This window comes from Hibiscus syriacus, unplaced genomic scaffold (genome assembly GCF_006381635.1).
Source record: "Hibiscus syriacus cultivar Baekdansim isolate YM2019G1 unplaced genomic scaffold, ASM638163v2 tig00003969_pilon, whole genome shotgun sequence".
NCBI lineage: Eukaryota > Viridiplantae > Streptophyta > Magnoliopsida > Malvales > Malvaceae > Hibiscus > Hibiscus syriacus.
In genome coordinates this window covers 216,183-244,052 of record NW_024061988.1, presented here as the reverse complement: position 1 = coordinate 244,052, position 27,870 = coordinate 216,183, and the positions used below count along the sequence as shown (strand labels likewise).

Below are 27,870 nucleotides of genomic sequence, written 5' to 3'. Positions count from 1 at the left end.
TTGATTGTATCGGTAAACGAACCACAAAAGAAGATGAAGTTATTGAAAGACCATTGATAAATCGTAAATCAGAGTCAAGCGATGTGAGAAAACTATCCAAGAACGTAAAACGCATATCTAAATCAATTTGAGAGTTCAAAGCATGGAATATCATCATGATAACAATAGCGTCATCTTGATCAGTCGTGGCTATGTTAAATTTAATCCTTAGAAAAAAGATAAATAAAAACGACAAAAAATCGTAAGCTACCAAAAGGCAGAGAAAAACATGTCACAAAAGTAGATAAACGTGTCATAAACGCAAAGAACATGTCACAAAGACATAATTATTCTTATTAAATAAATTTTAAAAATAAAGAAAAAAGATAATTGGCGGGCAGAAACTAACATTAAAATAGGTGATGACATCGGTTAAACAAAATTAAAGAATAAAAGTTTGATTGATCAATAAAATTGACACGAGTTATTTGATGTATACAAAAAATGGGCGTTTATCCCGAAAAATCACCTTTTCCATTCAATATTCCCAATCAGACACCGTTCAGACTATATTTCCCGATCTAACACCCTTTGCAGGAAGGCGTCCCCTGCAGCGCGCTTTACGCCACGTGGTCGAAGGCCTCCCCAAATGTGTAAAAAACCGAGAGTTAATTTTGCAAATATTTTTAAACGGGTGCCAAATACGTCATTAATTTTATTATGGTGACAATTGTGTAAAAACTTCAGCATTTTGAATTGTGCAGACACTCTCACACGGCACGATTCCAGGTTGTGAACTGACTGGGGTCTTGTCACAAGTTAATGAAGTGAGCAGTGTGTATAGTGGTTAAGTTTATTAGTATTTTAGTGTCACAATTTTATTTTTTATAATAATAATTTTTTTATAATTTTAAAAATTATAAATTTCATATATTTTGAAAAAAATATTTTCTTTTAAAATTAATTGTTTAAAAATATAAAAATATTAAAATAAACTTTTAATTACAATTAAGGGATTAAATGAATTATTATTCATTAATTTTTATTTTTTAACAACGGTTAATAATGTTTATTCATTTTAATAAAATTATTTTGATTTTATCATTAAAATTACACAATATGTATAATCTAGTATAGGAAAACTTTGAGGGTAAGTATTTTTAAAATATGAATAATTTTATAAAAGTTTTATAACTAGTATTTCTTTTATAAAATGATGATGATGATAATAATAAATATTTTATAATTTTAAAAATTATAAATTTCATATATTTTTGAAAAAAAATTATTACCTTTTAAAATTAATTGTTTAAAAATATAAAAAATATTAAAATAAACTTTTAATTACAACTGAATGATCAAATGAATTATTATTTATTAATTTTTAATTTTTAACAACAGTTAATAATGTTTATTCATTTTTAATAAAATTATTTAAATTTTTGCATTAAAATTACACAATACATATAATCTAGTATATAAAAACTTTGAGGGTAAGTATTTTAAAATATGAATACTTTTATAAAAGTTTTATAACTAGTATTTCTTTTACAAAATGATGATGATGATGATAAATATTTATAATTTAAAAAATTATAAATTTCATATATTTTTGAAAAAATTATTGCCTTTTAAAATTAATTGTTTAAAAAATATAAAAAATATTAAAATAAACTTTTAATTACAATTGAGGGATCAAATGAAATATTATTTAATAATTTTTTCAAAATATATGAAATTTATAATTTTTAAAATTATAAAAAATTTATTATTATAAAAAATAAACTTGTGACACTAAAATAATAAACTCAACCACTACACACACTGCTCACTTCATTAAAACCTCAGCCAGTTCACAACCTGAAACCGTCCGGTGTGGGGTGTCTGCACAATTCAAAATACTGATGTTTTTACACAAATGTCACCATAATAGGAATTAATGACGTATTTGTCACCCGTTTAAAAATATTTACAAAAACTAGTATCCGAATGTTTTACACATTTGGTAAGGCGCGCCCCCGGGGGAGCGCCTTCGATCACGTCGCGTAAAGCGCGGTGCAGGGGAGCGCCTTCCTGCAAAGGGTGTTAGATCGGTAAATATAATCTGAACGGTATCTGATAGGAAAATATATATGATTAGGGTGATATTTCGGGAGAAACGCCCAAAAAATGATTAATATGTATTACTTTTGTTTAAATTATATTATATGATTATGTTAGTTAGTTTCTACACGTAACTAAATAATACTACTTAACTTTAAAAATTGATTACGTAATATAATAACAATTATATATCAGGAATCATTTCTAATTCACGCATTGCTGCATCGGAAAATTCTACTGCACTTGACGAGCATCGATGAACACCATTAATTTAATTTATAAAATTTAAAATTTTAAATGATTCAAAGTATAATTATAAATTAGTTAAGAAATTTTTGATAAATTATTTAAAATAAAGGGTAAACTATAATAGGATCGCCTAATTATTTCCACTTTTCACTTTGACCATTATTTTTGAAATTTTATAAATCAAGTCATTTAACTATTTAAATACATTAAATTAAGTCACTTTCTATTAATATTTAACGGAAAAATTGATGTGACAGTTAAAATATTTGATATAATTATACATTTGGTCACTGTTATTTATATATTATCTCAATTTGATCATAATTTTAATAAATTATAATAAACTTAACCTTCAAAACTAGTAATAGCAACAAACAAATTACAAGCCAATTTGCAAAATATGATATTTTCACCCACCATTCAATTCAACCCAATGCCAACAACCAGCTCCCATTGATTTCAATGAACCAAAAACTAACTATATATTTGAATTTCAAAAGTTTCCTGAGGTAGCATTTGGGAATTCATATTTCAAATTTTGGATTACGAATTTAAAATCTTCATCTTGATAATCATTAGATTATTTATTGTTCTAATCCATAACCTTCTAAAAACCTAACACATGCGAGAACAAAATCAATCCTGAGTTAAGTTAGGATTTGTTTGTTTCCTTGTAATTGGTTTTTCGGAAAATGTTTTCTCATTTTTCAGTGTTTGGTTGGCGGAAAACAGATAGTCAATGTAATTCATTTTCCTGTTCAACTGAATTTTATTTGCATTTTCTAGAAAATGACTTACCATCTGATTTTTTGTAAGTCATTTTACGAACTTGTCACTTCAAAGCATAAAAACTCAAAACATTATTATTTTATAAATTTATTTTAATACATTATTTTAATATCATTTTAATAAAAATACCAATTATTAAATTATATTTATTGATTTTATTGTTATAATTATATTATTAAAATATATAATATAATATTTTTATTTTAATAATATAATATAATAAGTCATTAATAAAATTAATATTATTTATTATTTTCATAAAAATAGTATTATTGAATTGTAGAATATTTAATATTTATTCCTTAAAAATATAATATAATATAAAATTTTAATTTTATTATTTTATTTTAATAAATAATTAATAATATATTATTCTAATTTTAATAAATAATTAATATAATTTATAATATTTTTTAATAAAATATAATAATCGAGATATTTTTATTTATAAAATTATAGATATAATATTCTTATAATAATATTGACATTAATAATGTTAAATAAATTATTTTAATATTTTAAAAATATTATTATTATTTTATTAATAAATAATATTATTTATAATAAAGAATTTAAAAAAATATCAGCAAGTGGAAAATGAATTACACAATATCATCCAAACACCGTAAAATGATTTCCTGAAAAGAATTTCTAAAAAATATAATTCATTTTACAGAATTCATTTTTCGTGAAACAAATGAACCCTTATTTAATATTTTAAAAGAAGTAGTCTTCTTCCCTAAAAAGAACCTTAATTTTCATATTCGTAACTACCGTAAAAAAAGATGGTTTTTTTAAAGTAATTGCTAGTCAATTCTAACGATGATAAAAAATTTATTTAATTAAAAGATTAATATCGAGATTTGAGAAGATTAGAATAAATTAATAGTTTGAAGATCTTTTCAATTAAAGAAATCATTGAACGACAGTAGAAATAATAATGAATGGAAACGACAATCTAATAAAAATTAAAAACTCGGACTTTTTGATCTATCATTATCACTCGTTAGATCAATTTGAAATCAAATTGTGTTATATGTTAGATTCACCATTGTTAATATTGACCAATTATGGTTCCATTAATAGAAAAATCAACTTTTGAAACGACAATAGATTTGATTTTTTTTTTTGAAAATAAGACTTAAACGCAATGTTTTTAAAATCGGATCGGACATTGAACCGATAAAGGTACTAGTTCACTGGTTCACTGGTTTAACAGGATTCAACCGCGGTTGAACCGGATTTTATATAAAATATTTTTTTTTAATTTTACATAATATTCAAAGCAATATTAATATATATATAACACTTTTTTTAAGTTTGCAATATTAAAAGGTATAAAAATATCACAAGTCATAACATGTACAAATGAAAAACCATAAAATCAAGTGAAACAAAATTATTCAAATCAACTACAACATAATATTTAAGGTAAAACATATTAAATAATAAATATAATTATATAACTATAATCAAAAAAATAAAATAAAATTGGGGCTTAAAAAAATCATAACAAATGATGCCATTTGGTTTAATTGTTTTAAAAAAAACAATCCCACATGGTAAAGAAACATAGAAGAGTATCCCAAAAGTTTAAAGAGTAAAAATATGAGAACAAACCAATCTCACATGGCTAAGAAACATAGAAGAGCATCCCAACTTATTTCTATAAACAATAGAGGTAATTTGACATTCAAAATCATGGAGTCTTTTGGTGAGCACAAAGCGAACTATTCTTTCACTTCAATTGAGCTCAAATTTTAGGCTTCAATTAAGCTTTTAAATTTTTTTTTGAGTTCAAGCCTTTTCGATTTCAAGTTTTAATATTATATTTCGAGTTGATAATTTTTAGCTCGTGAGTTTTTGAGTCGAGTTGAGCTTACTTTTAAAGTTTTCAAGTTCGAGTCGAGCTCAGCAATACTCGAATTTGACTTGGCTCGTTGAACAAACGACGTCGTTTGGTTTAATTTTTTTTAAAGAAAAAAAGTGAACCGACGATTCAAACCGATTTTGTCGGTTTTCAGCCGGTTCACCCCGGTTTTCAGCCGGTTCTTCTGATTCTGTGCTAATCCGGTTTTGGGAGTTAACCGAACCGAACAGGCCACCGGTTCACGGTTCAACCGGTCGAACCGACCGGTCCGGTCCAATTTTAATAACATTGCTTAAACGTGTAAGATAACATTTTCTATTAACAATAAATAATAATGATAATAATAAAAGTTTAAATATATAAGTAATAGTGATCATATGTGTAATTACACCAAATATTTTAACTGTCACATAAGTTTCTCTATTAAATATTAATGGTAAGTGACTTAATTAAATGCATTTAAATAGTTGAGTGACCTGATTGATAAAATTTTAAAAATAATAATCAAAATGAAAAGAGATAATAATTAGGTGGTCACTTGTATAATTTACCCTTTATTTTAAATAATTTACTTTTAAATTTTTTTAACTAATCTATAATTATACATTAAATCCTTGCTGCATCTATACAACTTGGCTGAAGCGGCCAGAAAATATAAGTAATTTGCTTTAGGACAACATTTTAGGTACCCGAAATTAGGCCTTAACGAACGTAAAATTGACCTATGTCTCTGCTTACAACATGCAATAACATCGGGGGCTTTATTGTCATTCCACGTTACCTCAAATGATTCATTTTTTTTTTAAAAAAAAGTTGAAACAAACTCACAAGCTTTTTCCCATGTCAAAGTTTCAATCTTTAATCGGAACAAACAATACAGAATCCTATATAAAAATGTGAACAAAACCCTACGATCAAATCGAAGCTGCTCTACTTTTCCTCTTCTGTACCAGGAAGCATATACCTTGAAGAAACACGATCGAAGCTTGCAAGATTTCACTAATGGATGAGTAAAGTTTCTTTCTTTTTCCCTTTTCTTTAACTGGAAACTTCGGGTTTTTTTCTTTTAAGATCTCTCCCATTGGGAAAAAAATATTTATTTCTTTCAGATCTGATCCGTACCCAAAGGACTATGGAACCGGCACCGGCGACCCCAGGAGACTGACATCAACTTCTTCATCTTCTTCTTCATCCACAACAAGCGTTCACGTGACCGCCTTGGACGGCCTCGTCAACGTGAACTCCCTTTTCACCATCGCCGTCTTCGTGGGCCTTTCTTTGACCACTCCCGGCCAGCGCAGCCTCGAGAATCGAGCCCCCTGCGACGCCGGCATCGACGTTGCTAAAAAGCTCTTGGTGTTCGAGGTCGTCTCCTTCAGCTTCTTCCTTTTCTCCTCCCTGGTGGCGCAGGGCTTGAAGCTGGCCATCAATCTGTTGAACAGCAAAGACGTGGATGAAGCTTTCAGAGCACACATTAACCTCAAAGTATTGAGGTTCGGGATGATGGGGTCCGCCGTGGGGTCCGTCATGGGGTGCTTGTTTCTGATGCTGTCGATGGTGAACGTGATCGAGATACGGCTGGGGATGTTGTCTTGTGGCAGTAAGTCCGCCATTAATGCGGTGGCGGCTTTGGTTACTCTGGTTTCTTCTGCTCTCTTGGTTTACATTTCCACTGCTGTTTATGCTTTCTTGCATTGAATCGTCAAACAAATATTGTTTGGTTGCTTGTTGCCATGAAACAAATATTGTAAATCAAAGTCGTGGGTTGGTTGGCCTAAATTAAGAATCCAATATACATTTATTTTCAACATTTATTAGTTGCTTGTTGTTTCCTAATGACTTTGGCTTTGATTATTTGATAAGTTCATCGGCTTTGCTGCTTTATAACTTGTTAATTGACGAGTTTATTAAGAATTGTGGTACACCCACTTTGAATCAGAGTGATAAATGCATAAGGTGAGGGATGAAATCTGTGAAAAATGATTTAGGAATCAAGAAAATGATATATCTTGTAAGGAATGATTTACTTGCCTTATCAACTAGACTAGTTGCAACTTGCTAATTATTATATACAAGGCTTCCTTATATATATTTGTTCTGATAAATATGTATACAAGTATGAATATATGTCGACTTGTTTTGGTCATTCAAGTGACCACAAATTTGGATAGATATGCTAAAAAAAATTAGAGTTTATTATTGAAATTTGAATCCTAATATTTTAATAAATAAATAAATCTAAAAGCTTTTTTCGATTTCATTATATATTATCAAAAGTAATTTAAAGTCCAATAAACTGAAAAGTAATTCGCCTTAGTACAATGTTTTAGATGAGACAACTAGCTATGTAGTAATGACAGAAGAGATGTTCTCAAGTGACTAATTTAATAGTGATGTTTGTATAGTTAAACTATCTTTGTTTGGTCTTGCTAGACAATGGTTAATATGTGTGGCCTATGGACATTTATGTATGTTGTGACCATGTATGATGTTATATAGCTAAATATCCATAATGCTTAGTATGATTGGTATGGTGTCATCGGGTCATTTGTATATTATTGATGGGAATTGTGTCGAGGTTTTGATGATATCAACTTTCCTCTCTATGGTCTATACTCGATTACTAAGATGAGATCAAACAACCATTTGTTGTGTTAATCGACTGGTGGGAATTATATCGAGGCGTGTGTGAGATTGGATTCTCCATGTTAATGTGACTGCTGTTGTGACTTCGGGTGCTAATATTATATTTGTACATATGATTGATGTATACCTGGGAGATCGAGGTTCTGTTTTTTTTTATCTTCTCGCAAGGCCTAAAAATAGTATGATACATTGTACGATTCCTTTATGACCCTTGCTTGGATATATACAATGGTGATTTCGCTGATGCATAAAGCAGTTCATTTAGGTCATTCCTTGCATATTTGGTTTAGAAATTGCAAGGCCTTTCTGGGAATTGTAGTGTTAAATGTAAAAAAGAGTGAACATTGGAACTAGTCTTCTGTTGAACCATTTCTCAGATAGCTTAACCGTTGCAATTGTAATCTTGAGTCTATCCATTGTACTTGGACACAAATGTCCCCTTGTTGGCTAGAACTATAGGCAAGCAAAGTGCCCATTAAGGCCTCTTTTTGGTGAGTGTCAAGGGCTTAAACGCTAAATCCGCTGAAGAAAGAATATTGAGATTAATTTTGTCATACTTGCAATCTTTCAGAAGTATTGAAAACTATTGCAGTCAAAGAGTCATAAGCAAGAAGAGGGGCCTATAATCTCCGGCATACAATTGCAGTCTAAAGAATTATAAGAAGCCAAAGGGTTTATGAAAGCCAACATACAATCACTTCGGCCTATGAAAGCCAGCATACAGTTGCAGTCGGCAGACTTATAAGCAGCAAGTTAAAGAGCCTATAAAAGCCGGCTTACAGTTGCAGTCAAGCAAGAATGGAAGAATTTGCACGCAAATGTACCTAAAGCTCGTAAATTCATAAAACCCTTGAACGAAAGCATATCAGAGTAGCATTGGTACAATATTGTTGGATATGTTAAGTAGCTTTGACTGAACCCAGATAAGATTAATACACGGACACTTCGTAGGTATGCAATACCGAAGAGCAACTTGAGGTTGAGCAATTTGACATACTTTTACACCTTCTGTCTGCTAGAAAGATGTGTGCACATGGACGTTATATGGATACTTGATAGAGAAGTTACCGGAAACTTGAGCATCACTAAGATGATTCCCAGGAAGTACTGCAACTTACCCCATGCATAAGGGCTCTCTATGCAATCAAGCCTCAACGGAGGAAGTACGAGTAAATAAACATCTACCAAGCTATTTTGAGGATTACATTAATCACTAATCCACCTATCTCCTCTTTTTCTTTAGGAGTGAAGCAGCAAGAAATATCCGATCTACCTCATCAAAATTGGGTTATTTAACATCCTCCTCAGATGATGTGGGAACTTTTGAGCCCATAGATATTTGGCGTAGGTGCTCCTTAAAATCTTCAGGTTCCCCGTCACTTTATTTTGGAAAAATTGTCAAATTCATCCAAGAAAAGCCTATGTTCATCTCTCTCCTCTGTCTCAGTGTCGGACTCGGTCTCGAAAATATCTGACAAGTGCTCAGAATCTGAAGCCATAAGCAAATCTGTTTTGGATTCATTTTCAGAAAGTTCCTTGCTCTCATCCAAATTGCCAAAAGCCGAGTTCTTTTCTATGATAAAAACTGCGTTTGCTCCACTGAATTAACACATTGGCTATTCAAACAGAATGAAACTGGAACATAGAAGATAACTCTATCGCATTGGGAAAACGGTGCCAGCAGGAACTCTCAAGGCACCGATTCATAGCCAAAGAAAAACGAAGAGATTCATCTCCATCACCAAACAAAACATATAGAAGAACAAATAGATAAAAAAGGTACCTGGTTTTGAGAAGGGACTTATCTGGGATGGAAATTAATGAATTAACGAGAAGAATATTGAGTCTACGGGACTTTCCTGAAGCTGAAAATAAAACCCTACCCGCCATTTCAATATTTCTCTTCTCCACTCTCTGTCTAGTCTCAGATTTTGGGTTTGCCTTCATAAGCTATGAACCGGTTTAATACCGTCCCACGCGCGGCGATTTAATCAAAGAGTCCAAAACCAACCAACCATCGTTGTCTAATAGTGTTATGTAAAATTATATTACTATTTTTTTAGATTGAATCTTGATAATTACAAGAGAATATATGTTTAAATATAATTTTCAATCATTCATTTAGCATCGCTCACACTCTTATCATTCAGGATGCTCGAGTCTAGCACTTAGTGGTAGATTCAGAAATATTTTTTTGACTGTAGACACATATATATTAATAACATAAATTTTTCGCATAGGGTGGACACAAATAAAATTTAAAGGCGGACAACTTGAATATAATTAACTACCAACATAAATAAATTTAGATTTCAGAGTGCCCACCTAGGCAAAACCTAAATCCGCCACTGCTAAAACTTCAAAGAACAACAATAATTTTTTTACCATCAAAGTTGTTGAGTTATGAAAATTCCTATAGATAAATATTGAAGATTAATGTTGGAAATCAAATTGTTTATGAAAATTCCTTTTGTTTTCTTTTATTTCAAACAGTAGCAAAAATTCTTTTTTTTTTTATCGGTGATTTTTTCGAAAGAATATTGTACATAAAATTTCGATGCCTATTTTACGGTGTAACCACCATAATTATAATTAGATTTTAACTATATATTATTTTGGTTTAGTTACATAATTTTAAAACTTAAATATGAATCAATCAAATTCAATTTAATAAAAGGTGAAAATAACTAATGGAATTGATTTATTTAATTTCAATTCAATTGGTTGAATTTATTCCCAAATCAAAATAACTACATACTTATACTGTGATCATATTTTTGTTACCCAAATTGGTTGGTTTAACCTGGTAATAAGAACAATAGAGAAGGTTGAATTGAGTCATGATTAGAAAAATTAGTTTCATGACCATTTAATTAAATAAATTGAATAGAAGAATTTGTGACCAAATTATAAAATGAAACCATTAATAATAATAATAATAATAATAATAATAATAATAATAATAATAATAATAATAATAATAATAATAATAATAATAATAATATATAGAGAAAACATAGCAAATTGTCATAATGAGATTTTAGAAGAGAATTCCTAGCAAACTCCTTTTTAACTTAGAATTTAGAAAACATTGTGAATTTGCCCTTAGAATTTTGCTTTCCCCCAACCTATCAACTTAAACTTAATGCTGCAAATCCACCACCTTTCATCATTTGCTTGAATTCCTTGAAATTAACCATTCCATCTCCATCCACGTCCACTTTCATTATCATTTTCCTGCAGTCTTCGATGGTTCTCCCTTGCTTCAACCCCAACGATGATAGAACCGATCTCAACTCCTCCACCGTGATGAATCCGTCTCCGTTTTGATCGAACACGTTAAATGCCTCTTTCATGTCCTCTTCCTCATCCCTCTCGTCCATTATCGTCTGATACAACGCTCCGAATTCTTCGATGTCTACGAAACCGTCTCCGTTCACATCGATCTTATCCACCATCTGATTTAATTCTTTATCCTCGATAAAAATTCCCAAATTTACTAGCGAATCGTGAAGCTCTTTTTTTGTGATCTGGCCGTCTCCGTTCTTATCGAACATCTGAAACATGCGCCGAAGCTCTGTCGGGTCTGGTCCTTCTTCCATCGACTAATAAATTTTGATTTAACAGGGGAAAATGCAAGTTAAGAGTAAAAATTGAAATGAGAGATGGGAGAGTTAATTATTAACAAGGAAAATCCGAAGGGATTAAATGATTGACAAATAATTCTATGAACAGAAAGAAGAATAAGCTGGTAATAGAGGGAAATGAAATGGGATTTTAAGCATCCAAATTACAAACTAAAGAATGAAAATCAATTAATGGTTATTAGTATACATCTAAAATTAGATTCTTTGTGGAATAAATTCGTTGTTTATCGGTTAAAATTTTAACGGAATATTCTTTAAAATAGGATAAAATAAAATGTATTATATTACAACTTAAAAAATAAAATAATGATATAATTGATGATCCAAATTCTAAAATGAAATTATTCAACTTAAAAAACTCTACAAACATGTACTGTCTTATTTTTTAAATAATAAAATGATATGATTCTTAGAAACAATCCTCTTAATAGAATATTATTTTGAGAAAATCGCCTCAGTGACCAAAAAAAAGTTATAATATACGATTTTAACCAACTTTTTTTGGATTTGCCAAAATGACCAACAAAATCGCAACGCGAAATAAAAATCGCAACGCGATCCCCAGAATCGCAAATCAGTTTCCAGAATCGCAAATCAGTTTCCAAAATCGCAACGCGATTCTTGAAAATCGCGATGCGATAGTACAAATTCGCATTGCGATTTTCCAAAATCGCAACGCGAATATGAAAATCGCAACGCGAACACATAAATCGCAACGCGTATCCGTAAATCGCAACGTGTATCCGTAAATCGCAACGCGTATGGGTAAATCGCAATGCGTATCCGTATATCGCAACGCGTATCCGTAAATCGCAACGATAATACATAAAATCGCAACGCGTATCCGTAAATCGCAACGCGATATTTAAAGCGCCATTATAATCGCTACGCGTATTTTATTTTCAAATTACAAAAAGAATATTAAGACAAAATCCCGTAATCGCAACTCATAACCTAAAACCTAAAATCACAACTCAATCCCATCTCCATCTCTCACTCTCTACGGCGAAGAAATCCGTCCCCATCTCCGAAGATTTCCGTCCCCATCTCCGGCGAAATCCCTCACAACCATTCACGGTCAGAAATCCCTCACAATATTCAGAAATGGAAAATCAACCTCCGAGGGTTAGTTTTTTTAATTATTTTTATTTTGAAATGTTTGCATTATTGTAGGTTTTTCATATTGAAACTGATGATAAGTTTACTGGTCATTTCAATAATAGATTAACCATTTCACTTAGATTTCATTTCGCGTTACGATTCTGTCGTTGCGATTTTCATTTCGCGTTGCGATTCTCTCGTTGCGATTTCAAGTTAGTATTTGTCTTTGTCTTTGTTCTGTCTTTTGGTTGAAGTAATGCAATCCATTCAAGTTTCAATTTGCAGAAGAGTCGCAACGAGATAAATGAAAATCGCAACGAGAGAATGACTGTCGCAACGAGAGAATCGCAACGCGAAATGAAAATCGCAACGAGAGAATCGCAACGCGAAACCAAAATCGCATTGCGATTTTCATTTCGCGTTGCGATTCTCTCGTTGCGATTTTCATTTCGCGTTGCGATTCTCTCGTTGCGATTGTCATCTCGCGTTGCGATTCTCTCGTTGCGATTTTCATTTCAACCAAAAGACAAAACAGTGTTGCAAATTTTAGTTTAAAGAATAAACTACTACTTTTTATGTTTATTGTTTTTGGTATATCTTCACAGTGTAGTTTTTGGTATATCTAACTTGGTATGTTTATTGTTTTTGTAGAAATTTTTTTCGGCTCAATTGACCTTGAGAAATAAAGTCAGCCTGGCCACTACAATTGCAAAGAAGCTTTCACCTGCTCAAAGACAATTGTTTGAGGAAACCTGCTTCGGGCCATGGCTGAGAGTACAGCATCCGGGTGGAGATGCTAATTTGACCCATTTGTGGCTTCAGACCATGACATCAAATCTACCCGACAGTATACAACGTGGTGAGGAAGAGATATGGTTTCATTTTCCACCAGCGTATACTTGCTTTGGGCGGAAGGAGTTCTGCTTAATCACTGGTCTACGATTCGGACACGATGATGTAGGCCGGTACACTCGTCATATCGCCCGCCCATCATGGTTATCCCGGGTTTTTCCGGATGAGTCAATGGAGAAGCCGAACCTACATGTCGACGACCTGAAGAAATTATTTAATAAGAAAGCTGGTTTCACTCGGATGGAAGACGTCGATGTTGTCCGAGTATGCCTTCTACTACTTGTGTATGCCGGCTTTTTAGGCAGAGAGGCCAGACAACCTATTCATCGGGAGCTAATAATATTGGTAGAGGACCTGAATGCATGGAATCTGTTTCCGTGGGGTTCGTATATATGGAAAGCTACCTGGACTAAGTTGTCGTCTGCCTTTGATGACCGCAAAAGTTTGCGGGGCGATGGGTCCAAATACACTTTGTCAGGCTTTGTTTGGGCCTTTAAGGTAAGAATTTCTATATAATGTTTCTAAAATTATAATTAATTATTTAACAATTACTAATTTTGTTATTATATTGTTTGTAGATTTGGATATTCGAGGCTTTCCCCAGCATGCGTACATATGCAATAAAAACGTCAAATGATATTCCCAGGGCTATTTCCTGGAAGAGGAAAACTCTGTTGGATTGGGAAGACTTAATACCATATGCCACAATAAATAATGTAAGTTAACACAAATACTTTCATATAATATATAAACAAGTTATTAATAGTAGACGTTTAACTTTGTTTGAGTTTTTATATTTTAGGAGGCCAACATTCCATTACAAAGACTGTCACCCACGGAGGAAGAGCTTGCCACTGATTGGTGGCAAGCTAGTCAGAGTTTTTTTGATGGCACGGATGATGAGCAGCATCCACTTCCTCCAATTCGAGAGCCATCACCTCACCTAGAGCCATCACCCGATCGTGACGACTATACACCTCTAGAACGAGAGCCATCACCTATCCCGTCACATCATCGAGCCTCTTCTCCACCATCACCTCATGATAGGCGACCGGCAAAGATGCCACGACTCCTATCTCCCTGTTCTCCACCTCCACCTCAACGGGATGAGTCAAGGGAGTTACGTGATGAGGTCAATGCCTTGCGTGAGGAGATCGGTACTCTACGCGATAACGATGGTGCATGGCGTGTGGAGGTGTCAACTTTACGTGGTGAGGTTGCCGCTCTACGTGAGATGATAGTATCGTTGCAGAATGAGGTTCATACTCTACGCAACGAGGTAAGTTTAAGATTTTCCATATTTAACTTAATGATAAATTTACTCGTAATTTCACTTAGATTAGCCATTTCACTTAGATTGCTTAGTAAATTTATTCGGTTGCTGCCAATTCTGCTAAACTGTGTATTCTTTAACACTGTGAAATAATATTTGTCTTTGTTTTGTCTTTTGGTTGAAAGTAAATTTGTTCGGTTGCTGCCAATTCTGCTAAACTGTGTATTCTTTAACACTGTGAAATATATTTGTCTTTGTTTTGTCTTTTGGTTGAAAGTAAATTTGTTCGGTTGCTGCCAATTCTGCTAAACTGTGTATTCTTTAACACTGTGAAATAGTATTTGTCTTTGTTTTGTCTTTTGGTTGAAAGTAAATTTGTTCGGTTGCTGCCAATTCTGCTAAACTGTGTATTCTTTAACACTGTGAAATAGTATTTGTCTTTGTTTTGTCTTTTGGTTGAAAGTAAATTTATCCATTCAAGTTTCAATTGGCAGAAGAATTTATAGTTTACTTTCGCAACACGAAACTTAAAATCGCAACGCGAAACCAAAATCGCAACGCGAAATGAAAATCGCAACGACAGAATCGCAACGCGAAACCAAAATCGCAACGACAAGATCGCAACGCGAAACCAAAATCGCATTGCGATTTCATTTCGCGTTGCGATTCTTTCGTTGCGATTTTCATTTCGCGTTGCGATTCTGTCGTTGCGATTTTCATTTCGCGTTGCGATTTTGGTTTCGCGTTGCGATTTTAAGTTTCGTGTTGCGAAAGTAAACTATTTCTTCTTCTGCAAATTGAAACTTGAATGGATTGCATTACTTCAACCAATAGACAAATCAAAGACAAATACTAACTTCAGGGTATTAGTTTGAAACATATTTTTCTTTGTTATCTGATGCATTTTGTGAACTATGATAGAATAATGACTTGGGTGAATACAATGCAAGTTTGAAACATATTTGTCTTTGTTTTCACTGTTTAAATATCATGTCTGTTTATTTACTGATTTTTGTATTTAATTATTTAGCGGCCCGATAGAGTGGATGCTTTACGTCGGGTTATGCTTGCACGACGGAGTTCACGCATCAGACAGCGTGCACGTGCTATTAAGTCTCCGTACACCCCAATAGTGCGAAGACACCGCAAGAAGAAGCCCGACTCGCCTGTCATCCCTCAAGAGTCCACTCCTATCGTTGAAGAGGCCCCCCATATCATTCCTCGAGAGTCCCCTCCCACCGTTCAAGAGGCAACTGTCATCGTTGAAGAGGTCCCTCCCACCATTCCAGAGCCCGATTCACATGGGGTAATATATCGAAGTATTGAGAAACCCCCACCGGTTCCGGACATGATGGATGAGAGTTGGCTCTCGTATGAGTTACCGGCCAGTACCATACCGGTATCTGAAGAGGAGAGGGAACAACTACCGGACACAATTTTGGATAACACCCTTTGGGCTAAGACCGCAGTTGATTTTTATCTACATGAGCGGAGCAAGGGGTGTTTCACTGACATATGCAAGCTCACCGATGATATCTTTTTGTTGCTTGAACGGCCTTGGTGGGGCGTATTATTAGGGGTCGAAGACAATGGCTATTTCGATGGGGGGGTAAGTCTTATATTTTTCTTATATTTCAATTTGATTAATTTTTTTTTTAAATTTATGTAAGTCACTAATATATGTCTTTTTTTGTAAAACAGCATATCGATGCGTGGGTGACACGTCTTCTAATAATAAGAAAACTTAAGAAAAATAAAAATTTACGATATACAATAATGCCGACGTCTTTTCACGCCGTTCACTTGAAGAATGCACGAGATGAATCATTTGATTTGGGCAATGGACAAGCTAAACTTTATCCTGCATGGTGGGAGGTCGATAAGGTTAGTATTTATTTTAGATTGAGTTTAAAGGTTTTATGAAATAAGTGCGCAAATGAATGAATTATTACTTATGATTGCAGGTGTTTATCCCTGTTTTGGAACGTAAACATTGGATTCTCGTCGAGCTTCAGCTCCCATCCCTTAAGACAATAGTGTATGACAGCATGATAAATTACATATCATTGGCTGATTTAAGAGATGTTATTAAGGGATGGAGCTCTCATTTGGCTAAATTCTTGGATGCGATCAATTATTGGACTCGTTCTGGAAACAAGAAGCCAAAGAAGCTCAATATTACAGTTATTAGAGACGAAACCGCGCCACAACAAACGAGCGGAGCCAGAGGAGATTGTGGTCCTCTCGTATGCTTGGCGTTGGAGCGTTTGACGACGGGAAGCATCAAGTATCTACCTCCCACCGATAGAGATAAAGCTGCAGTAGGCTTGTGGTTTCGGCATTATATGGCTAAATCGATATATACGAGACGCTGCCTACCTGCATCCGCGTTATAAAAATGTCCATAAACAATTGGTAAGTTTATATACTTATAAATGAAAATGTTTGGTTAAGTAATTAGAATTCAATAATTTGCGTAGAAAGTGTTGTTTGAACAAATGTTTGGTTTCTGCAGGTTAATCTCAGAAGTGAACTGCGTGAAAATGATGTCGAGCTGCAAAAGTTGATTCAATAGTTTAATTGATTGTTTTTTGATTGTTTAATTGATTTGTAAAAGTTGATTCAATTTTTGATTGTTTAATTGATTTGTAAAAGATGATTTGTAAAAGTTGATTTGTGTAATTGATGCGAACATAATTCTTATTTGTGCTTGTTTAATTGATTGAAATGTAATGGTTGATTTTGTTGATTTCAATCTGCATTATGTTGAAGGCAAAAATGACTATCGCAATGCGAAATGAAAATCGCAATGCGAAATGAAAATCGCAACGAGAGAATCGCAATGCGAAATGAAAATCGCAATGCGGAAATGAAAATCGCAATGCGTTTATAATTTCGCATTGCGATTATCTCGTTGCGATTTTCATTTCGCATTGCGATTTTCATTTCGCATTGCGATTCTTTCGTTGCGATTTTCATTTCGCATTGCGATTTTCATTTCGCATTGCGATTTTCATTTCGTATTGCGATTTTAATTTCGCATTGCGATTTTCATTTCGCATTGCGATTCTCGCGTTGCGATTTTCATTTCGCATTGCGATTTTCATTTCGCATTGCGATTCTCTCGTTGCGATTTTCATTTCGCATTGCGATTTTCATTTCGCATTGCGATTTTCATTTCGTATTGCGATTTTCATTTCGCATTGCGATTTTCATTTCGCATTGCGATTCTCGCGTTGCGATTTTCATTTCGCATTGCGATTTTCATTTCGCATTGCGATTCTCTCGTTGCGATTTTCATTTCCGCATTGCGATTTTCATGTTGGGATTTTCATTTCGCGTTGCGATTGTATTTTCCGTGTTGCGATAGTCAAATGCATGCCTAATAGTGATAACAACTGAATAACAAGAGTTGGTTAAGTCAAAATGGTTGGCCTGAGTCATTAATTCAACTGAAAATGTTAAAAGTTCACACATAAAATCCACATAATACAACGTTTGCATATGAGCTTTTGATGGCAACGTTTACATAATACACATAAAATGTTAAATGTTAAAACGTTTACATAATACAACTGAATAACAACGTTTACATAATACAAAGTTCACACCATATGAGCTTTGGATTTTGATGAGGATCCATATTTTGGTAGAGGAAAAGATGATTTTGATGGCACTGGTGATCCACATGTCAACCTTGTATGACCACTTTCCTTGCACCGACTACATGTCGATCTCTTCTTCTCTTCACCCTTAGACGGTATACGATCGTGACTTTTTGGTCGGCCAGGTAGCCTTCTGTCCATGGCTGGTGGCAAAACTGTTTGTAAGTCATCTGGTATGTCCCACTCAGAAGGATGTGGAATAGGGTAGACAATCTCGGCATAAGTCTGTCGATAAACTTCTGTAGTGTAGCAATCCATAGCGTATGCGCTTGAATCATCTTGGTTTAAATGAAGAGCAACTTTTATAACATGGCCACACGGATAACCAGATGTTTGCCATTTCATACAACTACACGTCTTTGCATTTAGATCGACTAGCCCATTTAAGTTATTATCCAGTACTTGAAACAAAGTGTTTGAACATGGTTCAACTCTCCATGACGTTGACTTCACAACACGTTTCGTTATCTTTTTTTCAGTCCATGGTGTAACACGATGTTCCAATGTTCCTGTAAATTTAAATAAACAATACTTAGTAAAATATATAAATATGATAAGTTACGAATTCAAAGAAATAATACCTGCATGGTTTCTTTTCTTGTAGTACCACTGTTGAATAGAGGCTCGAAAAAACTCCATTAACATAGTAATGGGTAATTTCCGGGAATGACGACTTAGAGCGTTGATTGATTCTGCACTATTAGACGTCATGAAACCATATCTTGCTCCAAGTTGATGTACTCTTGACCATCTTTCAAACCCGACATCTTCTAGTGTTTGAGCACACTGAGGCAAAACACGTCTTAAACAATTTATATGCTTATTGAAATCCACTTCCCGATAAGCTTTTACAGCCTTCCAGTATGTCCATTTGTGCTTTTTTATACCAGCAGACCTTGATTTTAGATTTCTATACAAATGAACACCACAAAGTCCATGAAAAGCATCTGGGAAACACCTTCTAACAGCGTTGTCAATTGAGTTTGCCCTATCGGATATGATTGTCAGATTGCTAATAGGACCTATGCAATCCCTAAGATGCCCCATAAACCATGTCCATGAATCAGAGGTTTCAGATTTGCCAACCCCGTAAGCTATTGGCAATATCCCATTGTTAGCATCCATGGCTACTGCTAATAAGTTTACTCCAAGGTATCGACCTTTCAAATGTGCTCCGTCAACTATAATAACTGGGCGCATGCAAGTAATAAACGAACGAATCTACAAAATAATATACACAAGAAATATAATCATTTAAATGTGAAATGCATGTAACTAACAAAAATGAGTCAACAAAATTATATTGATTTACTAACCGTAGCACCAATGGCGATAAACAGCAACTCAAAGCGTCCATCTCTATCTGTTTTGATATGAGTTACCGACCCAGGATTTTTCAGCTTTAAATTGTGACAATAAGCCGGCAGTTGGGCAAACGATGCTTCTGGCGACCCCCTCAACAATTCCAAGGCATAACATTTGGCTCTCCAAGCTTGAGAATATGATATACTAATCTTGAACCGAGCATTCATGTCAGTCATAATTTCATGTCCCCGATATACCCTGCCATTCAAAAACATTAACTCAGCCAGAAAACCACCCAACACCTTTTTGTTTGCCTGTCTATGGTGAGGAAAAACTTGGGTTCTTGAACATGTATGTTTATCAATAAAAGTCCTAACTTGAAACATTTTGCAATCTTTTATTCTCTTTGCAATCATACGCCACGTACAGTTTTTGTCAATCATACACCTTGTTTCGAAACGATCTTTGCTTGATTTGTTAACTTTTAGTTGATAGCCATCTTCCACACATTTCGTATATAAAGCTATCTTCAAGTCTTCCTTTGTATCAAAACAATCATCTTTCTTGATACGAATAACTTTTGTGTAACAATCAACTGCTTTCTTTATCAACTCTTCTTCCGGTATCTGAAGTAATTTTGGCATATTCCAGTTATACGCCCGTGGCATTTTCTTTTCTTCGGGGACTTTTTCTTCTTCTTTTTCTTCTTCAGGATTATATGAATTACAGAATGGATGTTCAACATGTTCATTCACAGTCGTAACTTCCTCCTCATTATCATCAACATTACATTCTTCGGCAACGGCTGTTTCATCATCAAAATTCGGGTATTGACCAATATCAATATCATTACACGCATGGTCTGTTTCTTCTTCTGAAACATCATCAAAATCCGTGTATTGACCAATATCAAAGTCCGGATATTGACCAAGACCAAATTTCGAATACTGACTAGTACTCACAATTTTTTCTGTTGGCTCATCATCGTCTAACTGGTCAATACGAAAACCGGAATTTGGTGCTGAAAGTTGATTGGGATTTGGATTAGAGAAAGGTTGTGGGTTTTGAGAAAACTTAGTTGATTACTACCCGCTACTGACCCAACAATACTACTTCTAGGTTCAACAACATACAATGTAACATCATCTTGTGAAACACTAATGTAAGCAATGAATCGTTCAACATCTTCATTGTCGGTTAACAAATAAACTTTACCATTTCTCTGATAAGATAGCCTAAATCCACTTAGGGGCTCTAAATTCAATTTATTTGAAACACGTAGCATTAGAGTTTCATAAGTTAACTTTTGTAAAGACAATTTTAGTTGAAGATTTATGGGTAAAGGCATATATTGTAAAACACCATTAACATTATCCCATGACCCTCCAAAACACAAATCTATCCAAACATGATCAACATTAGATGATTTCATGGTTGTAACTAAACAACGAGATGCGAAACTAAGACCTGTTGCCGGATGGGGAAGGATGTCGTTGGATATAGGAACGGATGTCGCCGGAGAGAGTGATAGATGGAGATGGAATGAGTTGCGATTTAGGGATTTAGTTTATGATTTCAGTGTTATATACCCAAAATTTCAGTGTTGTGATTTACAGATTCTCGTTGCGATTTTCGGATTATCGTTGCGATTTACAGATTCTCGTTGCGATTTACGGATTATCGTTGCGATTTACGGATACGCGTTGCGATTTACGGATTATCGTTGCGATTTACGGATACGCGTTGCGATTTACGGATACGCATTGCGATTTACGGATACGCGTTGCGATTTACGGATACACGTTGCGGTTTACGGATACGCGTTGCGATTTACGGATACGCGTTGCGATATACGGATACGCATTGCGATTTACCCATACGCGTTGCGATTTACGGATACACGTTGCGATTTACGGATACGCGTTGCGATTTATGTGTTCGCGTTGCGATTTTCATATTCGCGTTGCGATTATGGAAAATCGCAATGCGAATTTGTACTATCGCATCGCGATTTTCAAGAATCGCGTTGCGATTCTGGAAACTGATTTGCGATTCTGGGGATCGCGTTGCGATTTTTATTTCGCGTTGCGATTTTGTTGGTCATTTTGGCAAATCCAAAAAAAGTTGGTTAAAATCGTATATTATAACTTTTTTTTGGTCACTGAGGCGATTTTCTCTATTATTTTATCTGTATTCATATTTTATGTTACAAAATATTTAATATATTTACAGTCATTAAAATAATATTCATGACAGTTAACTATTTACCCATTTTAGACGTGTGATATCACCCTGGTAAATAATTGTTAAGTTTATGATTGAAGCTCACATTTATTTTAAACCTACTCATACTTCATTGACTATTTATGTTGTTCACCCTATTGTTAATAAGTGTTAGATCAATCCATAAAAATTCACAAGTACTATAATAATACAAAGAATGATAGTTCAATTACCACATTCAATACTTTGTCCTTATGGGTACTACATTACACATTTTAAAAGTACAAGTATCACATTAGACATTTTAAAAGTACATGCATTAATTATCATATTAAACATTTTATCAAAGTATGAGTACCAAATGTGACATTATACATAATAACAATAATAATAGTAACTGTTTCAAATGTCTCAAAGCCCAATCGAAGTTCTCATAAATTTTTTACAGTATACAAAATTTCAATTCCAAACTCAAAAACAAATAATATGTATAAGAAAATTAAGTTTATATTTTTACTGAAAAACAATGAAGATTCAAGAATCAAGACTAATCGAGTAAGGCTAGTTAAGTTTTGTCTCAATTAAACTCAAGCTACCGAACACTAAAAGTGACTCGACTGAACTTCTTATAACTAAGGCTCAGCAGGCACACAAGTACTAGTAAGAATATCAAGATTCAGAGCATCAACTAGTGTTGTACACATCAACCAACCACAGTATAAGAGTTGGGTGAAACCAAGGTCAAGGTAACACTGTTCCATATTTTTGAAGGAGAAAACAACTCGAAGACAATGTTGTAGGTTTATATCTTCTGTTAATGTAAATTTATCTCCATGCAGAATTAATTGACAACAAATATCATGAGAACAACAGAAATCAGCATATGGGTTAACTTGTGTGGTGAAGGTATCACCCAGCCGACAATCTAAATGAGCAATATAGTTACAGAATATAAGAGACAACACGAGGTTATCATGTACAATGAGTGCATGTCAGTGATTTCGTTATTGTAAATAAAGCTTTCTAGAACTGAATTATGCTGAGCTACAGAAGTATATGCAGAAATTTCACACTTTTTACTTCTCGTAAAATGCAGCAACCAAGTTATTGAATGAGTGAGAGGCATTCTAATTCCAAACCATTTTTGTCTAAGAAAAACATTTTCTTTTTCCTAAGAAAAACATTTTCTTCTTCCTCCATTATTCTTATCTAGTATAAGATTGAACCATATATTGTAGTCCAAGCTAGCACACTAGATTATAACAATACTGAAGATTATGACTAACATTATGTAATGAAATGCATGTTAAGGTCCACTTGAGAAGAAAGGTACATTCGAAAACCTAAGTCTAATTTGGAGACAAAGGTAGTAATAACGTTTAATGCACGTTTGGTTAGTAGGTAATAACATGGGGAAAACTTAATTATTACTATTAGCTTTAAAATAGTTTCCCATAACATAAAGAAGAACTAATACAAACTAAGCTTGAAATTAGAAAGATGAGTAAAAACTCAAGTAAAAAATAATACCTATTCAAAATAAGCAATATTTATTCCTTCTCTTTGTTCAAAGTAAGTCATGTGGTTGGCTAAAAATTACCAAATGAAAGTATGTTGCTAACTTATGTACTAAAACATGATGAATACACTCCTACCGAATGTAGCATAAAAGGTTTATTTAGGGACGAAGTATAACATTTAAAAGGGAAAAAGAATGACTCCCACTAAATGAACAACAGAAATTTAACCCAAAGCAACTCTAAAAAATCTTTCACTTTTAACTTGGAACGATCAAGCAATTCAACTTATGTAAGAACTTTGTTTGTTTCTAAGCTATACTATTCTGAACCCATCAGATATAGTTCATCTCTTCCCCGTATTTATATGGCCTAAATTAATTGCAAACGGCTTAGATCAAAGATAAGGTGAACTGCTTGATGGAGTAGATCATTCGTATGTTCCTCAGAAATCTGATACCCTACCAAGTGAATGACAATGCAATTACTTTGATGTGTTCATCGTGCTAGCTAAAGAAATTCATACCATTTGATTTGTTAAGCAGTACACGAAATCACTCCCTTCACCCATAAATCATCGGACTATGTCAATTATGCATAAAAAAATTGGAAAAAGAATTAAAGATCACGCAATGTTGATACCTCAAATTAACAAATCAGACACCTTCAAAAGAAACAATCTGCTGTTCTTTACTTGCTACAGCTCTAGAAATCTATAGGAGACCTAATATTCAATACTTGAAAAAGAACATCTCACAATCATTTGAATCCCAGTTTTCAGTAATTACCTCGTAACTGGCTCATACGGTTCCAAATTTTCTAGCAATTTAATAAAGCACGACAATGAAGAAATCGCAAAATAGCATAAAAAACCATAAAATATCTTGAATTTAGATTCCAACACACCCTAATAACATTGGGTAGCAATGCACAAATCAGAAATAAATTTGTTTATTTCAAAGTAGCAAAATTATTATTACTTCCAAAAAAACAACAGAAATGCACTAAAATTTCCCTCATTCATCTTGATTTTCCCTATAAATAATTATGGGATATCCCAGGGCTTCTGCTCGGGGACAGCGACGACCATACCTTGGAGCTGAGGCGTAAGCACGACCTGACATCCAAGCCTGGAATGCTTGTTCAAGATACGACCCCTCGAATTCCTCACCAACACATATTCCTCATCGTAAGTACGCGGCGGAAGCCTCTCGAGCCACTCCTGGGCGATGTTGACCTCACATTCGGCGGAGCAAGCGTCGATCTCCTCGAGGCGGTGAGAGGCGGGGTCGATCAGTCCGCAGTTAGTCAAGGCACGAAGTAAGGTCTGGCCCGCTAGTCCCACAACCTCACGCTTCTGGCCTTCAGGGTCGATGGCGAAGAGCTTGACGATCCGGTCAGCAACTTTCTTGGAGGAGGAAGGGGAGGGGGAGGTTAAGGTGGCGGAGGATCGGGTGAGGATTTGGGAGGAGAGTGAGGGGAGACGGTGGATTTGGGAGGTGAGTTTTTGGAGCGTCGAAATCGCCATTTTTTGGGGGGGGGGGGAAAGAGGAATAGAGATTTTGAGAAGAGGTTCAGTGTTCTGTTTTCAGCAATTTGGTTCACTTAATCCCACGGAAATTTGACCAAAAACTCACCCTATTAAAAAAAATACTAAATATCAAACACATTTTTCTAATTTTTTCTGATCTAGCACATTTTTTTCACTAGAGAGAAAGAGGCACATAACAAGATAGTCGCCTTAGTCAGGGTCCATGAGTTTTATGAATGGCGTATATTAGAGAATGTGTCTCCCTTGAATGGCACGTCGTACGAAATACACCTTCTATGTCTGATTTAGAATTTTATGTTAAAATGATTTTAGGGTTTTTTTTAATGATTTAGAGTGTTATATTTGTATGACTTAAGGGTTTTAAAGAAATTTAGGGTTAAAATTGATTGTTTGTTAGAATGTTTGTGTTTTTAAAGTAGGGTAGGGTTAAAATTGATTGTATGTTAGATTGTAAGAAATAAACGTTAAACATTTAATTGAAAAATTATATAGATAGTCGAAAGGGTCATCTTGTAAATATAAACAAGTTGAAATCGCATTAATTAAAACTAAAAGAAAATCAAATAACATAAGTTAAAACATTAGAAAATATGATTACATGAGTGGTGATCAACGGTTACGTGATGATGAAAGAGATTGATAGTTTCTCATATTGTGGTCGGGATTTCTGTAATAGTCACATCTTAAGTTTTGTCTTGACGTCTCTCGAATATCCATATCGCAATGAATTCGAGTGGATTTTGGACGATCTAGCTCATTTAATAAGTCTGGATCTGGCATAATTGGAAACCAAGTATAAACCTCATTTGGATTTTTGACATTACCTATGGGGAAACTCATATTAATATACCTCAAATACTTGTTAGAGTTGGTACACATGATCCACAAAACGCTTATAGTCTTGACGAGAAAATGAGCAAATTGCTATGACATGGGAGCATTGATACTTCAAAGCTTGAAAAAAACTTACAATCACATCATGTATCTCGTAGATTAACTCTAAAAGAGTTAAATTCAATCCCTTGTAGAGGTTATGACATTTTTGTGATCCGAAATAATTTTTGGGTGAGGGAAAAACTTATTACGGACATGTTGTTTGATGCTTCAACCTTGTGTTGCAGATCTGCTACTTATCGTGGGTGATAAACATGATTGTTTTGTACCTAAGTAAGAGTTTGTCCCCCGAGCTTGACAAAAATCTGACACAAACGAAAATACGTCGTTTTAACCAAAACAGATACTGGTAAATGACAGACCCCTTTTAAGGTTGAATTGATTGCCTCAACCAAGTTGGTTGTCATATGTCCATATCGATATCCACCATCGTATGCATTTGTCCTCTTTTCTTTGTTGAATTCACTTATGTAATTGTATCAATGTTCATTTTTTTTCTCGTAATTCTTGAAGCATAACCTCAAACGTTTGAGGTGAGAGTTTGTAACCTAAGCGAAATGAAGTAGTTATTATAAAAAATATGGTCATAGAAAAATATGGTCAGATAGGCTCGGTGTTTCCATCTTCTTGTTGCGAATAAAAACTTCTAATATACGATCATTTTCCTAACAAATAAATTCTAACCATTAAAATTCGAACTATTATTTCAAAATTATTTAAATAAATTTAAATAAATAAATTATAATAATTTAAATAATATATAATCGATTTCATAATATTCATAAATTTACAAAGAATATAGTTTTGTATTCTTACTGTATCGGAAAAATGAATCGAAATATGATCATCATCCAATCGCAACAACACGCCTTCAATTTTTTAACCGCAATTAATAAATATTAACTAAATAAGTTTACAATTAAATAATCAAATAAAAAATAAAAATAAAAATAATAAAATAATTAATTACTTAAATAATAAAAAAATTAATGAATAAAATAATAAATTATAAAGTCAATTATATCTTACTAGATTGAAAATAGATAGGAATGAGATATATTTAGGTGTGATTTATGTGAGTTGAGAGAGGGGTTTATATAGGCAGTTGGTTGTGGAAATAGGAGGGATAATTTGGCGGAAAATTAGGGCGGGAGGGGGAAGGCGGGAAATCGGGGCGGGAGGGGGAATGCACGCCCCATGGGATGCGTCTTCCAGGGTTTTCAGAAAACTCCGATAAGGCGTATCCCTGTGAATACGCCTTCCAGTGGTATCTGTAATTTTATCGGGTGTCAACGGTTTTTGGCTATCATGCTACGTGATTTTTTTATTAGATCGAGCAATATTTAAAAAAAATAGTGACTGACAGATAATATTTTATTTATACGGTGATTTTTTTTGTCAATTTGCCTAATCCCAGCCCTCCTTTGCTATCATGCTACGTGAGCTCCCATTTCCCAAGCCTGCCTTTGCATTTTTTCTTGCCAAAAAGATAATAGGGTAAACTACGTGTCTAGTCACCAAGTATTCTGCTTGTTTTGTTCCGGCCACTTAACTATTCTTTCTTAAAATTATATCTAACATTATGTTCTAGATTTATTTTGGTCATTCGTCGTTAAAAAATAAACAGAATTGTTTAGGTGACAAAACTGATGAATTGTTCAATCTCTTTAGTTTAATTTCAAATACAATTGTTATATCATAGTTTATATATTGCTATAATACTATTGATATGTGTTCTCTTTATTTGGTAAGGAGGGATGTTGATTACGTAGACACTATATCTTAATAAAAAGGAAGAATATTTATTGTTGTTGTTAATGATATTTAATTAGGATTAAAAAAATCCGAGTATTTATAATTTTCTAATAAATTATTAGACTAAAATAATAAAATTAGAGCTATTTAAATTATCAAGTATATGAAACTATACATCTTTATATTTATTGAGAAATTATGTTATCAACGTACCTATATTTTGGTTACATTTTTTTTAATTTAATGACTCATTGAGTAATTTTTGTTATATTTTTAGTTTGTGCATCGATTTTTTTAATTTAATGATATTTAATGACTCATTGAGTAAGACATTACATTCGCTAAGGCACGAAGCTAAAAGAGGTATTAATCCTTTTCAATCACTCCATAATATAGAATTACAATATAAGGGTGTGTTTGATTCATGGAATGTAGCATTACCTCCGGAAA

General features: G+C 33.6%; 3 protein-coding genes across 3 annotated transcripts; 1 reads left to right on the top strand and 2 right to left on the bottom strand.

The window, feature by feature from the left end:
• Window positions 1–5,817: 5,817 nt before the first annotated feature.
• LOC120184756 lies at window positions 5,818–6,804 on the top strand. The gene is made up of 2 exons (XM_039189138.1): window positions 5,818–6,000; window positions 6,100–6,804. The coding sequence occupies exons 1-2, from the start codon at window positions 5,993–5,995 to the stop codon at window positions 6,686–6,688; spliced, it is 597 nt and encodes a 198-aa protein (XP_039045069.1). The 5' UTR covers window positions 5,818–5,992; the 3' UTR covers window positions 6,689–6,804.
• Window positions 6,805–10,753: 3,949 nt separating this feature from the next.
• On the bottom strand, window positions 10,754–11,257 carry LOC120184764 (calmodulin-like protein 3). The gene has a single exon (XM_039189148.1). It carries the CDS (start codon window positions 11,236–11,238, stop codon window positions 10,768–10,770), a length of 471 nt encoding a protein of 156 aa, XP_039045079.1. The 5' UTR covers window positions 11,239–11,257; the 3' UTR covers window positions 10,754–10,767.
• A 12,990-nt stretch (window positions 11,258–24,247) lies between these two features.
• On the bottom strand, window positions 24,248–24,769 carry LOC120184839 (ferredoxin-2, mitochondrial-like). Its single transcript, XM_039189217.1, has one exon. The coding sequence runs from the start codon at window positions 24,745–24,747 to the stop codon at window positions 24,265–24,267; it is 483 nt and encodes a 160-aa protein (XP_039045148.1). The 5' UTR covers window positions 24,748–24,769; the 3' UTR covers window positions 24,248–24,264.
• Window positions 24,770–27,870: the final 3,101 nt, after the last annotated feature.

Excerpts from the sequence above, each read along its gene's own strand:
- LOC120184764 (XM_039189148.1), bottom strand. The coding sequence starts at position 11,238 with ATGGAAGAAGGACCAGACCCGACAGAGCTTCGGCGCATGTTTCAGATG.
- LOC120184839 (XM_039189217.1), bottom strand. The coding sequence starts at position 24,747 with ATGGCGATTTCGACGCTCCAAAAACTCACCTCCCAAATCCACCGTCTC.